This window comes from Myxocyprinus asiaticus, chromosome 14 (assembly GCF_019703515.2).
Source record: "Myxocyprinus asiaticus isolate MX2 ecotype Aquarium Trade chromosome 14, UBuf_Myxa_2, whole genome shotgun sequence".
Classification (NCBI taxonomy): Eukaryota; Metazoa; Chordata; class Actinopteri; order Cypriniformes; family Catostomidae; genus Myxocyprinus; species Myxocyprinus asiaticus.
The window spans coordinates 2,166,215-2,185,188 of NC_059357.1; the positions used below are offsets into that span (position 1 = coordinate 2,166,215).

The following is an 18,974-nucleotide window of genomic DNA, read 5'->3' on the forward strand; positions in this document are numbered from 1 at the left end:
CTTTCAAGGACCTCCATTCAGGTAGCTGATGATACTGCCGGCTGATACTATATTTATTTAATAAATAAACAAGACAGTGTTTTATCGCCATATCAGGACACGGAGTAAACACAGGATGTTTGTTTTTATTATAAGCAGTGTCATTTGATGACTGTCGGCGTTTTATCTTGGAGAAATGCGCGGATTTACGGAGCCAGAGCTTTAAATGAGGATCATGGCGTTTCAGGAAGGAGAATCGCTCGAATCCTGGCTCAGTACGTGCCTTAATATAATTTACATTTAATAACAGATTTAAATATTCTTGCTGTTAAATGTGTCCATTGTAAATAGTAATAACGGCCCTGTTCCGCAAAATTACGAGTCCTACTATGACGAAGGCTTCGCTTATGAATATTAATCAGATCTGACTGACGTTGCTTGGGCACGTGTTCTAATTAATATTCATAACGCAATCCTTCCTCATAGTGGGATTCGTTAATTCGCCAGCGCCCGCCTACCAACGTCAGCCATTCAGCCAATTAATTAGGCCCACTACGCGAACGTCATGTGTAATAATTAATATTCATTAGCCAAACCTTCACTATGGTACGATTGATAAATTCAGTGTGTATGATGAGTGTTGAACACAAAGTGCATAGATGTTGTTTAGCGTCTTACAGAAGATATTACTAATTAATTACTTATTAGTCATCTACTGTAGCTGGTGTTTTATCCGAAGTGTTTAACAGTACACTTAGTACAGATTCAGTATGACATATAACCAAAAGATACCATGGTAATACAGTGTTTTTTGTTTGTTTGTTTGTTTTTTCTGGCCACCACAGTACTTTTTAAAAGGGTACAAAAAATACACTTTCTTTACATTATCGATTGTAATATGGAAGAATTTATATTTTCCAAAAGTTGGGGCCGCTTCCTTCTTGTGGCCCCTGAGATTAACAGTGTGTCGCTGATTGTTGTGCCAGTGTATCACAAAAACAGAATACAACAGGCCCGATTGTTCGTGTCCTCCACAGATAAAGCCACACACCCGACAAACCGCCAGGAAGACTGGGAATATATAATCGGGTTTTGTGACCAGGTCAATAAGGAGTTGGAAGGGTACGCATCTGTAATCCAACACAACAGGAAACTAAGTTGTTTCATATGGATTCTTTTCTCATTCTATCTGTTTCTGTGTGTGTGTGTGTGTGTGTGTTTATAGTCCTCAGATAGCTGTGAGACTGCTCGCTCACAAAATACATTCACCACAAGAATGGGAAGCCCTTCAGGCTCTGACGGTAACTGTTGTTTTAATGCTATTTCCCAATGATTGAGTTTCATTTACAGATAATTGTATGTTTATCTGCTTCCACAGGTACTAGAGGCTTGTATGAAGAACTGTGGCCGAAGATTTCACAATGAAATAGCCAAATATAGGTTTTTAAATGAGTTGATCAAAGTGGTTTCACCCAAGGTTAGTGCATCTTGTAACACACACGACATAATTAGAAATAAATGTCTAATATTAAACATACATTAACCCTTTAATGCATACCTTGGGTCTTTAGTGACCCGGGACCTCAACCATCCATTTTTGGAATTATGCCCACACCTCTTTAGTATTCCTCAACCTTTCTCTTCTGAATAGTGTAATAATAAAGAAAATGGCAAAATTGCAACAACAATTTTTTTTTTTTAAATATATATAACTGCTTAATTACCAAAAGTGTATAGGGTCATTAAAGACCCGTGATATGTAATAGTGTCTCTGTTTTTTTTTTTTTTTCACACTTCCATAAATCATATTTTCATGATTATTTCATATCTATATTAGTTTACTATCACAGGATATATATTTATTTGTTTATAAGATGACAAATAAGTACAAATGACTACTACATGTTGATTTTCTGTGCAACAATGGCGAATTATCAGTGTTTTATATATATATATATATATATATATATGCGTGTACACATACATATTATACATGCTTTTTCTTACTTAAGGTGGCACGGATGTTTCAATGATTGACTTGATTTACATTTGACATTGCTATTTGACGAAGAAGAAACATGGAAGTAAACTATAGCAAGGTTAACACATAAACAGTATGATTTGGCTATTGTCGTTTGGGTGTACTACTGAAATTATGCAAGTTGTGTGTCGTGCCGGGTCGCTTAAAGGAATATTTCGGGTTCAACACAAGTTAAGCTCAATCGACAGCATTTGTGGCATAATGCGGATTACCACAAAAATTATTTCAACTCGTCCCTCCTTTTCTTTAAAAAAGCAAAAATGGAGGTTACAGTGAGGCACTTACAATGGAAGTCAAGGGGGCCAATTTTTGGAGGGTTTAAAGGCAAAAATGTGAAGCTTATAATTTTATAAAATAACTTACATTATTCTGTAAAACTGGTGTATTATTTGAGCTGTAAAGTTGTTTAAATAATCATTTTTACAGTCATTTTAGGGTTTTAGAATTTGCTGACTACATTGTCATGGCAACTAAGTTGTAAAAGTGGATATAACTTTACATAGATGCGGTTAGTAAGTGATTTTATCACACTAAAATCATGTTAACACACATATTGTTTACGTCTTGTGGCTATACTTTTGAAAAAGTGAGTATTTTAACATTAAAAAAGAAAATTGGCCCCATTAACTTCCATTGTAAGCGCTTAACTGTAATCCAGATTTTTGCTTTTTTTTTTTTTTTTCAATTTGGAATGCCCAATTCCCAGTGCGCTCCAAGTCCTCGTAGTGGCATAGTGACTCATCTCAATCCGGGTGGTGGAGGATGAATCTCAGTTGCCTCCGCGTCTGAGACCGTCAATCCGCGCATCTTATCATGTGGCTTGTTGAGCGCGTTACTGCGGAGAAGTTGCGCGTGTGGAAGCTTCACGCTATTCTCCGCGGCATCCACACACAACTCACCACATGCCCCACCGAGAGCGAGAACCACATTATAGTGACCACGAGGAGGTTACCCCATGTGACTCTACCCTCCCTAGCAACCGGGCCAATTGGTTGCTTAGGAGACCTGGCTGGAGTCACTCAGCATGCCCTGGATTCAAACTCACAACTCCAGGTGTGGTAGTCAGCGTCAGTACTCACTAAGCTACCCAGGCCCACTGACGTTTGCTTTTTTTAAAGAAAAGGAGGTGCAAGTCAAAATACAATTTTGTGGTAATCAGCATTATGCCACAAGTGCTGTCAATTGAGCCTAACTTGTATTGAACACAAAATATTCCTTTAAGACCTGAGTATGTAACAATGTTTGGCAAAACCCCCATGCATTTATGTGTTAAACTCATGTGTCTTGTTGCTCTGAAACAAAACTGTGTGTGTGTTTCAGTACATGGGAGACAGTGTCTCTGAGAAGGTGAAGAGTAAGATCATTGAGATGTTGTACAGTTGGACGGTAGCGTTTCCTAATGAGGCCAAAATATCAGAGGCTTACCAGACACTCAAGAGACAAGGTTAGAATTTACTCATCAGCTCCTGCTGTCTCAAAGCAGAGATACATAAACTTAATGTCATTTGTTCTGTTTCATACTGAGTCTTCTCTTTATCTCTCAGGTCTCATAATGTCAGATCCAGAACTGACTGCAGATAAAACACTCGTTCCGTCGCCTCCCACGCGCCCCAAAAACCCTGTGTTTGACAACGAGGACATGGGGAAGGTGAGACACCTGATGGCATCATCAGAGATTTTATTTGAATTGAATCGCGGCAAATTGCGTGATTGATTACAGCTTTGGCCAACTGCATTAAATACTGCACGTTCAGCTGAGTGACTCCAGCCAGGTCTCCTAAGCAACCAAACTGGCCCGGTTGCTAGGGAGGGTAGAGTCACATGGGGTAACCTCCTCGTGATCGCTATAATGTGGTTCGTTCTCGGTGGGGCGCGTGGTGAGTTGAGCGTGGTTGCCGCGATGGATGGCGTGAAGCCTCCACACATGCTATGTCTCCATGGCAATGCACTCAACAAGCCACATGATAAGATGCGCGGGTTGATGGTCTCAGATGTGGAGGCAACTGGGATTCGTCCTCCGCCACCCGGACTGAGGCGAATCACTACGCGACCACAAGGACTTAAAAAGCACATTGGGAATTGGGCATTCCAAATTGGGTGAAAAAAAAAATAAATACTGCATGTTCAGTATGAAATTACATTTAACTAGACCTTCTATCCCTTTTGAAAGCACAGAAACTGTTTATAGTTTATAACTTTGTGATGTTCTGTGATGTATGTGCAGCTGTTGGCCGAACTTCTGAGGAGCAAAAACCCAGAAGACCTTCAGGAGGCAAACAGACTCATTAAAAACATGGTGAAAGAGGTGAGGGAATATTAAATGGATCTAAAGAAGAGCCGTAGGTTTGTATCTTCCACATCTCTACTGGACGAACCAGGTTGAACCAGCTTAAGGTTAGGGTACGTTAGGGTTCAGCACGGTTCAACCATGTCCCCAACTTAGCCAAGGTGGTGTACTGACTCGAAAAATGTTGACCAAGATGGTCTACTTGGTCGATCTTGGCCCCACAATTTAATAGTCCAACTGATCGAACATCTCAACCAGCTTGGATCAGCTAGAAACCATTTAAAAACAGATGGCATCCCATTTTAGCTGGAGTTTTCTGCAGGGAAGAGGAATAAACGTGAGAATTCCAGTCTAGCATCCTTAGAGATGTGAAGCTATCTCACAGATATAAGAGATTAAAGCTGTGTCGTATATGCAGGATGAAGCTCGGGTGCAGAAGATGACCAAACGCATCCACACACTGGAGGAGGTCGACAACAACGTGAAGCTCCTGGGAGAGATGTTGAGTCATTACGACAGGGACAGATCATCGGACGCCGACCACGAGCTCATCAAGGTGAGTCTTGATTCTGCAAATATTTTATATGAATAAAGAGCCTAATGTACAGTGATCTTATAGAGACTATAAATTCTGCGAATAGGAAAGTTAATATTTAGAGAGACCCTGAGGTAATTATGGGGACTTTAAATACTAGGTCAGGCTAAGATTAGGTGGAACATGGCAGCTGGTTACTTGGTTAGCTCATGAGTCTCCATCAGCTAAGCCAAGGTAGTTCAGTAGTTCAAACCAGATTGACCATGACAGTCTGCTAGGTCAATCTAAGCCCCACCGGCTGACATTCCAGATGATCATCCACCAAAACCAGCTCGGACAGTCTTCAACTATCTTGAACCCATGGAAAACCTCCTTAGCAACTTAACACAGTGTAAAGCTACGTTCAAGTGGTTACTATGAGAACATCCATAATAAATGGACTATTATGAGCTGATGTACCCATGACACTAGCAGCTCTCACATGTGACCTGATGTCTGTGCACAGGAGCTGTATGACCGCTGTGACAAACTCAGACGCACCGCTTTCAAACTGGCCACTGAAGCCGAGGATAATGACTCCAGTTTAGGTAAAAGTGCCATGTGATGAAGTAAGATGAAATTCTTTGAGAATGAAATGCATGAAATGTCTGCTCCCTGTTTTCTTTTAGGTGATATTCTCAAGGCAAATGATGATTTGTCAAGAGTAATCAGCTCTTATAAACAAATCGTGGAAGGGCAGGTGGACGAGAGCGAGGTTGAAGATCCCAGACCAGCAACCGGTAACGACCGTTCAGTGATATCTCACTGTTGTGTTACTGTTTGAATGACTGGAGAATAAATAGTATGATTAGTATGATGAATAGTATGATACCAATTGACTTTATTTTCTTTCTTTCTTTCTCTCTACCTTCCTTTTTCTCCCTCCTTCCTCCTTCCCTCTTTCCTTCATTCCTCCTTACTTCCTGCATTCTTTTTTCTTTCCTTCCTTCCCTTCTTCTTTCATTTTTTCTGTCCATCACTCTTCCTTCCTTGCTTCATTCCTCCTTCCTTCATTCCTCCTTACTTCATGCCTTCCTTCCTGTTTGCTCTTTCATTTGTTCTTCCTTCCTTCCTTCCTTCCTCCTTTCCTTGCTTCATCCCTTGCTCTTTCCCTCTTTGCTTCATTCCTCTTTACTTCATGCCTTCCTTAATTTTTCTTTCTTTCCTTCCTTTCCTCCTTCCTTCCTGTTTGCTCCTTCCTTTGTTTTCCCTTCCTTCCTCGTTCCCTCTTTCCTTCATTCCTCTTTACTTCCTTTCTTCTTTCCTACCTTGTTTGCTCATTTCCTTTGTTTTCCCTTCCTTCCTTCCTCCTTTCCTTCATTCCTCCCTTGCTCTTTCCCTTTCCTTCATTCCTCCTTACTTCCTTTCCTTCCTTTCTTCCTCCCTTGCTCTTTCCCTCTTTCCTTCATTCCTCCTTACTTCCTTTCTTTCTTTCCTTTCTACCTTGTTTGCTCCTTCCCTTTGTTTTCCATTTCTTCCTTTTTCATTCTTCCCTTCTTTCTTCTGTCTGTCATTATTCCTTCTTTCCTTCCTTCCCTCCCATAATTCCTTTTTTTTCCCTACCTTTTTTGCTCCTTTCCTTTGTTTATCTGTCTTTCCTTCCTTTTTTCTACTTTGTTTGCTTTTTTCCTGTTTTCCCTTCCTTCCTTCCCCTTCTTCATTTCTTCTGTCCTTCATTCTCTCTTCCTTCCCTCCTTCCATCATTTTTTTCTTTCTTTCTTTCCTACCTTGTTTGCTCCTTTCCTTTGTTCTTCCTTACTTCCTCAGGATGTGAGACCACAGGCACATTGATTGATCTGACTGGTCTGGATGAACCTTCCTCTCCCCCAACAGTCCCTCTTCCTGCTCCTTCTCCTCAGGTCCCCTTGACCAATCCCATGGCCTCTTCCTTCCCCGTGCTGCCGCCGCCTCCTTGTCGATTGGGTGGCGGTCACAGCAGTCAAACGAGCAGCCCCAATCACAAACCCCCAGAGCAGCAAACGTCCCTCTCGCTTCTGGATGATGAACTCTTGTCTCTCGGTATTGTTTGATTGCCTTTGATGAAGCATTTTGACACATATATGAGTAGATACTAATGTATTTATGTTTGTATGAGTACAGTTGAAGTCAGAAGTTGACATACACCTTAGCCAAATACATTTAAACTCAGTTTTTCACAATTCCTGACATTTAATCGTAGAAAACATTCCCTGTTTTAGGTCAGTTGGGATCACTACTTTATTTTAAGAATGTGAAATGTCAGAATAATAGTAGAGAGAATTATTTATTTCAGCTTTTATTTCTTTCATCACATTCCCAGTGGGTCAGAAGTTTACATACACTATGTTAGTATTTGGTAGCATTGCCTTTAAATTATTTAATTTGGGTCAAATGTTTTGGGTATCCTTCCACAAGCTTCTCACAATAAGTTGCTGGAATTTTGGCCCATTCCTCCAGACAGAACTGGTGTAACGGAGTCAGGTTTGTAGGCCTCCTTGCTCGCACACGCTTTTTCAGTTCTGCCCACAAATTTTCTATCGGATTGAGGTCAGGGCTTTGTGATGGCCACTCCAATACCTTGACTTTGTTGTCCTTGAGCCAGTTTGCCACAACTTTGGAGGTATGCTTGGGGTCATTGTCCATTTGGAAGACCCATTTGTGACCGAGCTTTAACTTCCTGGCTGATGTCTTGAGATGTCGCTTCAATATATCCACATCAGTTTTCTTCCTCATGATGCCATCTATTTTGTGAAGTGCACCAGTCCCTCCTGCAGCAAAGCACCCCCACAACATGATGCTGCCACCCCCATGCTTCACGGTTGGGATGGTGTTCTTTGCCAGCCTCACCCGTTTTCCTCCAAACATAACGATGGTCATTATGACCAAAAAGTTCCATTTTGTTTCATCAGACCAGAGGACATTTCTCCAAAAAGTAAGATCTTTGTCTCCATGTGCACTTGCAAACTGTAGTCTGGCTTTTTAATGCCGTTTTTGGAGCAGTGGCTTCTTCCTTGCTGAGCAGCCTTTCAGGTTATGTCGATATAGGACTCGTTTTACTGTGGATATAGATACTTGTCTACCTGATTCCTCCAGCATCTTCACAAGGTCCTTTGCTGTTGTTCTGGGATTGATTTGCACTTTTCGCACCAGACTATGTTCATCTCTAGGAGACAGAATGCATATCCTTCCTGAGCGGTATGATGGCTGTGTGGTCCCATGGTGTTTATACTTGAGTATTATTGTTTGTACAGATGAACGTGGTACAATCAGGCGTTTGGAAATTGCTCCCAAGGATGAACCAGACTTGTGGAGGTCCACAATTGTTTTTCTGAGGTCTTGGCTGATTTCTATGATGTCAAGCAGAGAGTCACTGAGTTTGAAGTTAGGCCTTAAAATACATCCACACCTCCTATCAGAAGCTAATTGGCTAATTGTCTAAAGGCTTGACATCATTTTCTGGAATTTTCCAAGCTGCTTAAAAGCACAGTTAACTTAGTGTATGTAAACTTCTGACCCACTGGAATTGTGATATAGTCAATTAAAAGTGAAACAATCTGTCTGTAAACAATTGTTGGAAAAATTACTCATGACATGCACAAAGTAGATGTCCTAAATGACTTGCCAAAACTATAGTTTGCTAATACGAAATCTGTGGAGTGGTTAAAAAATTAGTTTTAATGACTTCAGCCTAAGTGTATGTAAACTTCTGACTTCAACTGTAGATATTCTGCATGATTATAAGAGGTTGCACTTGCTGTCTGAGCTATGACCTCTCATACATCATTTTTAGGACTAAATGATCCACCCTCCGTGCCAAACAGACCAAAGTTGGATGAATTATCTGGTCAATGGACCTCCTTACAGGTAAGAGATAGCTGGTCTTGTGCAACCAAAATGTAGCAACTTTCTTTCATGCAATTTCTTTTTTTTTGGGGGGTCAGGAATTTTGATGTCAGACACCCCAAACACCTGTAATTCACACCCTGTTTTTCTCTCACATAAAATCTTCCTCTCAGGCTCCTGATCCAGGCCTGGACCTGTTTGGGAACATCTCAGCACCAAGCACCATCTTTCCAACAACACACACAACCTCACACACACCGGCTTTCAGTCAGGGGTTGCAGGATCTCTCCATGCTTGAGTTTGGAGCTGGAAAGGGGTAAATGCTCTTCTCATGAGGGATGTGTGTAATGTTTAGCATCTAGATCTTTGAATGAATGAATGGAAACTAGAAATTTGAATGGATGGACTGTAGATGTCAAGCTGGGTTGAGAAACAGGGAACCTGACTGGTGTAATCAGTTTCTCCATGGTTCCAAACCCTAGTAAGCTGCCTACCTGCACAGCTTTAAGTGTTCCACAAATATTCCATTTGACAGCTAAATGGTGACTTATAAGAGGAGACCTAATTTTGGTGCCTAAATAGACAGTAAAAAGCAAGACTAGGAGTATGTATCGAATGAGAGTGTTATCTGATAACACTACAGCTGAAGTAAATCTTTAGTCTGATAAAGTGAGATTTCAGTTCGACACTGTCTGTCCGTCTCTCTATTGTCTCTAGTCTGAGCGGAATCGCTGGTGGTAGTTTTGGTCTTTCTGGAGGTGTAATGAGCTCCATGGCAGCCCCTCTTCAGCCCATTAACCCATTTGTGAGCGCTGCGTTGCCTGGCTCGCCCGCTGTTGCCCGGGCTTATGCGGTGACGGGCGGTTCTGCACCGGGCAGCCCGTTCTTTCAGCCCTTTTCTTCCCTGTCTCACTGTCATCAGAGCAGCTCAGCGCAGAGCTCTGAGCCCAGCCTGTCTAACCTCCACATCCCCCTCGAATCCATCAGACCAAGTAAGTGAACACAATGCGGATATGAATGACTTTCAGTAAAGTGTATGGACAAGTGTTTATCTGGGTTGAACTCAGTTCTAATTAAGTCGATGAGCTGAAATAATTCAGTTTGAAACAATGAATCGATTACACCAACAGTATGTGACAAGACTTCCTCACCATAACAGACCCCCTCAGGCCTAAAAACAAACTGATAGCAGACCCCCTAAGACCCAGAAACAAGACCAGATCCCCAAAGACGCCCCCATCCTGAGATGCAGCCCAATACCAGACCCTATATGACCCACCATGACTAGACCCCTTCAGTACAAAACAACAAAAGATGCAGACCAGGACTAGACCCAGACCAGTACCAGACCCCATAAGACCCACCGTGACTAGACCCCTTCAATACAAGACAACAAAAGATGCAGACCAGGACTAGACCCTCTAAGACCCAGACCAATATCATACCCCATATGACCCATCAAGACTAGACCCCAGACCCACCAAGACTAGACCACCCTTAAGACCCAGACCAAAAATAGACCACATACAATCAGACTTAGACCAGAACCAGACCTTGAATGTCCTGGACCAATACCAAACCTCATAAGACCCAGACCAAGACTAGACCCCCATAAGACCCAGACCAAAACTGGACCACATTAGAGCAGACCTAGACCAATACCAGACCCCATATAACCCACCAAGACTAGACTCACCCTAGACCCACCAACCTTAGACCAACTTTAAGACCCAGACCAAGAATAGACCACATACTTTTAGACCTAGACAAAAAACAGAACTTGGCTGTCCCAGACCAAGTCTAGACCCCCCTAAGTCATGGATGAAGACTGGACCCCATTAGACCAGACCTAGACCATACCCCGTAAAACCCAACAAGAGCCAGACCAATACCAGACCCCCTGCCCCACATAACCCACCAACACTAGACACCCCTTAAAAACCCAGACCAAGAATAGACCCCATTAGACCAGACCTAGACCAATACTAGACCTTGGATGTCCTAGACCAATACTAGACCCTGTAAGACCAAGACAAGACCCCTTAAGACTCACCAAGACTGGACCCACTTTAAGACACAGACCAAGACTAGACCCCATTAAATCAGACCTACACCAATATCAGACCCCATAAAACCCACCAAGACTAGACTCCCCCAGATTAAAAAAAAGACCTGAACCCCCTTAAGACCCAGACCAAGAATAAACCCCATTCAACCAGACTTAAACCAATACAAGACCCCATAAGACCAGACTAAATCCAATAACAGACCCCATAAAACCCAGACCAAGACTAGACCACTCTAAGACCCAAACCAAAATCAGCTTCCCTTAAGACCCACTAAGACTAGACCCCCTTTAAGACACAGACCAAGAATAGACCCCATATGACCAGATCTAGATCAATACCAGACCTTGGATGTCCCAGTGGTTCCCAACCCTGTTCCTGGAGGCCCCCATAGTGCACATTTTGTGCATCTCACTTATCTGACACACCCAATTCAGGTTGTGGAGTCTCTACTAACGAGATGATGAGTTGAATCAGGTGTGTTTGATTAGGGAGATATCCAAAATGTGTAGTGTTAGGGGGGGCTCCAGGAACAGGGTTGGAATCACTGTCCTAGACCAATACTAGACCCCATAAGACCAGACTAAGACCAAGACCAGACCCCATCAGACCCAGACCCTACCCATAAGACCCTTGTCATTTGTAATGTAACGTGCTGTTGACCTCCTCAGGTAAAGTGTTGCCTGTGACGGTTTACGATAAAGACGGAGTTCGTGTTCTGATGCACTTTGCGATGGACTGCCCGCCGGGTAGACCAGATGTCCTGGTTATCGTGGTGTCTCTGATCAACACGGCTCCGTTACCTGTGAGGAATATACTGCTACAGTCAGCCGTGCCCAAGGTATCATCTCATCTTCAGCTGTGAACGCAGCTTTACCTTTTCATGTGATATATTCAAGTCACTTTGGTAGTGACATAATAACCCTCTTATTTAACAGAATTAATCTGACTTGAAGATTCCGTTAAACAAATCTCCCTCAACACACTATTACTGTAATGTTTTAATATGCAACAATGCACTGATTGACCTTTCAACATTTCCATTGACCTCTGCTTTAACCTGCCCTTTGACCTCTGACCTGTGTGTTTGTGTCAGTCTATGCAGGTGAAGCTTCAACCTCCTTCAGGTACAGAGATCGCTCCCTTTAACCCCATCCTGCCCCCCGCCTCCATCACTCAGGTCATGCTGCTGGCAAACCCTCTGAAGGTAAGAAAACACATATATGCACACTGAGCTAGTGACATTTTTACATCCTAACCATACCTTTGCTCATTATGTACGTCAGGAATAATCCCCCCCCCACATTTCCTCAGTGCTCATATTCCCTATTAAGTTCCCATTGAACGCTAATAATTTCTAACACAAATGATTGACAATGGTGGATTTGTTATTTTAAGAGATGTTTCATGTGCTCTTACTGTTAGTCCTGGAGCAAATCCACTCCATTATTGTATGTGTTTGTGTTTCAGGAGCAGGTGCGTTTGCGGTTTAAGTTGACGTATCTGTTGGGAGATCGGCAGTACTCTGAGGTCAGAGAGCTCGATCAGTTTCCTCCAGCGGACAGATGGGGTTCCCTCTAGAATCTTCCACCGCAGATCTACATAACTGCAGCGCTGTTTACCTGCTTGAACTCTAAACCATTCACTCCCAAGTATTTTCATTAATTTGTCCAGTTGATATTTATTTTTCAATCAGAATTGTTTTGTAGCATCGTCAAACAGCATTTGATGCCTGAAATTTGTGCAAAAACTTAAACTAGAGACTAATACAGTTACGCAAAGTCTTCAGAAAACACACATCTGAACTGGAGATGCTTTGGAGATCTTTTGCGAGCTGTCATTACAATAATACACCATTTCTGCAAAAATACCATATTTACTACAGTTAATCTGTGGTAACTTGATATTCACCAACACTGTCATCAAAAAATGATTAAAATGACAGGAAAATGTATTTGGAATGCCCAATTCCCAATGCGCTCTAAGTCCTCGTGGTGGCGTAGTGACTCATCTCAATCCGGGTGGTGGTGGACGAATCTCAGTTGCCTCCACGTCTGAGACAGTCAATCCGCGCATCTTATCACGTGGCTTGTTGAGCGCGTTACCGCGGAGACGTAGCGCGTGTGGAGGCTTCACGCTATTCTCCGCGCACAACTCACCATGCGCCCCACCGAGAGCGAGACCCACATTATAGCGACCACGAGGAGGTTACCCCAGGTGACAACCAAATTGGCCTGGTTGCTCTACCCTCCCTAGCAACCGGGTCAATTTGGTTGCTTAGGAGACCTGGCTAGTCACTCAGCACACCCTGGATTCGAACTCGCGACTTCAGGGGTGCTAATCGGTGTTTTTACTCGCTGAGCTACCCAGGCCCCCAGGAAAATGTATTCTAAGATTGTCTGAAAGACTCTGTAACAATAATTGTGATTTACCGCAACAGGGCTCCAGACTAACATTTGAGAGCAGTGGCACCGGTGCCACCAAGTTCTACAGCTGGTGGCACCAGCACCTTATTTGGTAGCACCGGTGGCGCCGTGGGGGGTTGAATTCTGGGGCCTATAAAATGAACAATTTTAAGACAGAAACTACTAATAAAAGTGCTATTATTTTTATTATTATTATATGACAAAAATAAGTCCAATTACCAGTCATATTGAATAGTTTGCCCCACTGAAATGCTCATTCGACAGTAAGGTGTTGATTTGGAGTTGGTATACATACAGTATGTAAATTTACTGGTATTAACAACAGGAATGTCATCTATTTTATTTAGCATTTGCCCTTATGAAAATGTACCATATAGTAGTGTATAATTTTAACTGTGGTTAACCAGACCATGATAACCACAGGTAAAACCAAGCATGGATTGTCACTACCATGATTAGTCAAATGATTTCTAATACAAATTTAAAACTATAAATACATAAACATTTAGGAACGGCCACAGTTGTAAGAAACATATGATATTCCCTCACTCCCCTAATGTAGCCTATTATAAATGTGATAGCAGTAGTATGATATTTATTATGAATGTATTTCTGCCTAAAATACTATAGTTAATACAGTTAGTGTTACTTTACTAAATACCTGGTAATTGTTTAAATGCGCTGATGTGTGAAAAGTCATGTTTATATCTGTGCTCATGTTCATCTTGTCAGTGCTGTTCAGGATGTCGGGCTGTTTAATGTGGTTTTAAACTATAATCGCATCGCATAAATGGAGAGAAAGAGGGAGAGTTGGCCAACATTGTAGTCGCAACAGTGCGACCTGTAACGAAACTTAGATGCACCGGCGGGAAAAACGGCTGCAAAATGCGACCATTTAGACGCAGTCTGGAGCCCTGCCGCAAGGAAGAATCAAAATACATTTTTAAAGCTATAAAGGCAGGGTTTTACACATATATTCTATAATTTATGGGAAATATAATGGATAACTACAAACCAACTACCGGTACAAACTAGCTAGCATTTACTAAGTGATATATATATACATACACACACACACACACACACACACACACACACACACACACATACCCCGATCAGCCACAACATTAAAACCACCTGCCTAATATTGTGTAGGTCCCCCTCGTGCCGCCAAAACAGCGCCAACCCACATCTCAGAATGTTATTCTTTATCCATGCGATTATCTAACCAGCCAATCATGTGGCTGCAGTGTATAAAATCATGCATATACGGGTCAGGAGCTTCAATGTTCTGCTGGGAATCCCTAGGTCTGGCCATTCATGTGGATGTCAATTTGACACGTGCCACCTACCTAAACATAGTAGCAGACCAGGTACACCCCTTCATGGCAATGGTATTCCCTGATGGCAGTGGCCACTTTCAGCAGGATAATGCGCCCTGCCACACTGCACGCATTGTTCGGGAATGGTTTGAGGAACATGATGAAGGGTTCGAGGTGTTGCCCTGGCCTCCAAATTCCCCAGATCTCAATCCGATTGACCATCTATGGGATGTGCTGGACAAACAAGTCCGATCCACGGCGGCTCCACCTCGCAACTTACATGACTTGAAGGATCTGCTGCTAATGTCTTGGTGCCAGATACCACAGGACACCTTCAGGGGTCTTGTAGAGTCCATGCATCGGCGGGTCGGTGCTGTTTTGGCAGCACGCGGAGGATCAACACCATATTAGGCAGGTGGTCATAATGTTTTGGCTCATCGGTGTATATATACAGTATATCTTGACAGATAGATAGAATGTTTATTGCCAGATAAAAAAACTAAAGTAACCACACAACTCAGCCACTGTTTTCAGAACTGTCCCAAATTGTGGTAACAGGGTTGTTTATTAAAGTATATTATATAAAGTGTACATTTTCTTGAGGTTAAGCACCTACTACTTTGTTGAAAGAAAAGAAAGAGACTAACCCATTTTTTGTACCCATTTGTTGAAAGTAACAACTATAGTAACTATGGTATTTTGGAAGGAAGTACAATTACTGTGGTAAATTCAGAAGCTGAGATGATACTGATGGTGTCACATGACCTTGCTGCTGTCTGTGGAGTATATTTTTACCATTATTTCACTCTATTCTGACAATTACAGCTGTTAAAATACTCTTAAACATGCATTTGAAGTTTGCTGTTTCTAGAACTATAGCTGATCGACAGCTTTTAAAGTGTGAGAATGTACCTGCAGTAAAACGAGTTTACACACACATACAGTCCGAGTAGAACAATGATTCAGTGTAATTAGTTTTCTTAATTTTTATGTTTTTTATCTTATGTTTTAAAGTTCAGTTCTGTGTCTGCTTTTATTTATGACTGCTAGATGAGCGTTTGGAGTTTACTCAGCAGAGATTTTTGAGTTTTAAGATCTCTGATATTGAACGGCCTTTATTGACAATATTAGCTTAGTTTATTTAATTATATCACATATTTACGTTGCGTCGCTTCCTAAAGTTTAGCAGAATTGGGTGTATCTCACGAAACCGGTCCAGGTCATATTTCACCATAAATTCAAATGAAAGAAATTAGAAATTATATTTTGCATAAAGAAAATGAAGCCTAATTTTTTATTATATTATTATTATTATTATTAGGGCTGTCAATCGATTGCCGATTAATCACAATTAATCGCATATATAAATATTTGTTAAGAAAGCCCCTCAAAAGGGGCCTGGGTAGCTCAGTGGTAAAATACGCTGGCTACCACCCCTGGAGTTCGCTAGTTCGAATCCCAGGGCGTGCTGAGTGACTCCACTCCGTCTCCTAAGCAACCAAATTGGCCCGGTTGCTAGGGAGGGTAGAGTCACATGGGGTAACCTCCTCATGGTCGCTATAATGTGGTTTGTTCACGGTGGGGCGCATGGTGAATTGAGCGTGGTTGCCGCGGTGGATGGCGTGAAGCCTCCACACGCACTATGTCTCCGTGGCAACACGCTCAACAAGCCACGTGATAAGATGTGCGGGTTGACTGTCTCAGACACGGAGGCAACTGGGATTCCTCCTCCGCCACCCGGACTGAGGCGAATCACTATGCGACCACGAAGGACTTAGAGCGTATTGGGAATTGGGCATTCCAAATTGGGAGAAAAAGGGGGAAAAAATGAAAAGAAAGCCCCTCAAATAACAATAATTCAATATATAATGATGAAATGATTATAAATAGTTATATTGAAATAATTACAAATATATATATTATTAAAAAAAATAATATTCCAATAATTAAAACTAATGACATTATTGTGGCAGACATGTTAAGCGTTGATAAGACAATACAAAAAGTTTCTTTAGAATCCAATATATTGTTTATTTGCATATTATTGAACATAAGTCAATCATTGGCCTACAGTTCACAGCAAACCATTTTGTAATTGAATTCATCAATCAGTCCGAGATTTATTATGAGGGTTTGTCTAAGGACGTGTCAGTGTACACCTGCGTCAGGCGGATGCTTTTGGAGCGTCTCACTTTGGTTGTGTCGCGTCATAAACATACTGTTTTTAGTTCACTGTGTCAAGTTAAACGTAGTTTAATATTATATAGTTTGGATTTGCGCTCCATCAAGCGGTGTTTGTAGGCAAGAACGTGTCCTCGTGTTGTGCTGAAGGGTTGGTTTGTTCTCTGTATAAGCTGCACATTGCCTGTACAGCTGGAGTGTTGCTTACTGCCCCCTGGAGAAAACACATGGTACTTCAAGCTTGAATTGCGCAGGTACAGGTGCATGATTAAATGTGATGATTTTTTTAACGCGTTATTTTTATATAATTAATCACACTGAATTAATGCATTAAATCGACAGCCCTAATTATTGTACTATATTTTATTAAGAACTTTGTCATTGTGACATTATTTTCATAACCCAAATTCACATTTTCACCTACATTTTCAGTACTGTAATGCAAAAAAAAAAAACATTTTTTATATATATATATATATATATATATATATATATATATATATATATATATATATAAAATTTAAATTGTAAAGTATATACCATGATAGTATGTGCACTAATTTAAATTTAATTTTAATTAAATAAAAAATAAATATGAATTGTCCAGGCAGTCTGTATAACAGTCATGATAATCTAATGAGAATTACAAACCTAATTACAACAAATAATTTTATTACATTTAATTTATAATATTAGTTTATTTTTTGCATTACAGTAGCATTTGGGTGGAAAATGTAATTGCCTAATTGTCATTAAAATAATGTTCTAAAAATAGGCTTCATTTACTTAATGCTAAATAAAGTTACATATTATTTTATTTTGGGGTTAAATATGTTTCTGACATGTGTTTGTGAGATTCGCCCAAATACATGTAGAGATATTCAGAATGCAGCTCTTGAGATGAAGGATATTGGCCATAACGGCATTAGTTTACCGAGTACAGTTTGTGATTATTAACTACACAAATTTATCAACTGTTGACCGTTATGTTGAGATAGTAATGTTAAGCCCTCTGAGCATAGTTTTAAAATTGATAAGAGAGATGGACAGAGTTTTATTTCATCAAACAAAGGCCTGATGTGATCTTAGATACTGTAGGAAATCCGTGGCTTCATATTTTAGCCTTATTAGCACACACAGCAAAACTGCACTTTATTTGTTCATTGATCATTCAGAGATTCATGGATAAAAGGGCACTGTTTTCTGTCTGTTAGATTGACCATGGGTATCTGAACACATTCCACTGTTCCACAATCCAAACCTAATCATGATGCATCATAATGTAGAAATGCATTAAAGACTACATCCAATCAGTGCCAGAACTGCAGCTGGTTTGAGATATGTTGAATTAAATGAATACAGAAATGAACAAGAGATGATGGAGAAAGGACAGAGATGTGATGCTGTCGTGAGCTGTTATATTGAGCTAAATATGCCAGCAAAAACCTATTTCCGCATACACGTCTGTTACCGTTCAACACATTCATTTTAAGAATCTCAAAATCTCCTTTTGACGTGAGAATGCGTGAATGCTGCTTCTAAACTCTTGACATGTTCTACTCATCGCTGGAGTGCTTTGAATGGTGAAATCTGTGTGTGAGCTGGATTTATACATGTAATGTCAGTCATGTCTGTACAGTAAACAGTCCAAATCAATGAGTAGGGTATAGCTGCAGGCAGTGCTCCAAAAAGGGGCGTGAGCTCCAAATCGCCATTGACGATATGGAAGTGACACCCCCTTTTGGAGTTGGCACAACCCCTTTTTGGAGTAACCCCGCCCTCTTTGAGATTCCGCCCCATTTGGAGGTCTCTGGCTTGCAGCTACACCTACTTGAAATCAACCGGTTGTTCCGATGCATGCAGAATAAAATATTTAAACGGATTAATGTGAAGTCTGTGTGTTATTTGAATCCCTGAAGTCCACCTATAATGTCAGTCAAGGTTGCTTGATTCAAAAGAGCAAAACAAATGAGATTATTCACGATATGACCTGTTAAAATGACAACAAATGAATTAGAACGACGATTGTATTTTGCAAATATTGGAAAACATTTATATATATATATAAAAAAAATGGAATTATGTACAGTACACAGAGTTTCTGGTATCAAATTCATGATGGCATGAATTCATGTTTCTATCGTTCCTTCTTTCACGATGGCCATGGCGAGATTTCTGGCCAGAGCAAGTCGTAACAGCTCCATCTTTGTGGACTCTATGTCATCCTCCTGAAATACATATGACCAAACAACTAATTTACAACTAAACATTATCAT

At 41.0% G+C, this 18,974-nt stretch overlaps 2 protein-coding genes across 3 annotated transcripts in view; one reads left to right on the top strand and one right to left on the bottom strand.

Moving 5' to 3' along the window:
- LOC127451477 (ADP-ribosylation factor-binding protein GGA3-like) lies at positions 1–18,580 on the top strand. 2 transcript variants are annotated; one of them, XM_051716210.1, is made up of 18 exons: positions 1–21; positions 136–254; positions 1,017–1,101; positions 1,205–1,280; positions 1,358–1,456; positions 3,341–3,464; positions 3,565–3,668; positions 4,245–4,325; positions 4,726–4,863; positions 5,348–5,429; positions 5,511–5,621; positions 6,649–6,900; positions 8,651–8,724; positions 8,877–9,019; positions 9,421–9,695; positions 11,441–11,610; positions 11,866–11,976; positions 12,240–18,580. In XM_051716210.1, the coding sequence occupies exons 2-18, from the start codon at positions 206–208 to the stop codon at positions 12,348–12,350; spliced, it is 2,085 nt and encodes a 694-aa protein (XP_051572170.1). In that variant the 5' UTR covers positions 1–21; positions 136–205; the 3' UTR covers positions 12,351–18,580. The 2 variants fall into 2 exon arrangements, with proteins under 2 accessions (XP_051572170.1, XP_051572169.1); XM_051716209.1 differs by having other exon boundaries at positions 12–254.
- LOC127451478 (nuclear pore complex protein Nup85-like) overlaps positions 14,634–18,974 on the bottom strand; it is a 17,187-nt gene continuing 12,846 nt past the window's right edge. Inside the window, exon 19 of the mRNA XM_051716211.1 lies at positions 14,634–18,926. Within this exon, the coding sequence (XP_051572171.1) occupies positions 18,828–18,926 (99 nt within the window). The 3' untranslated portion in view covers positions 14,634–18,827. The remainder of the gene's footprint in view (positions 18,927–18,974) is intronic.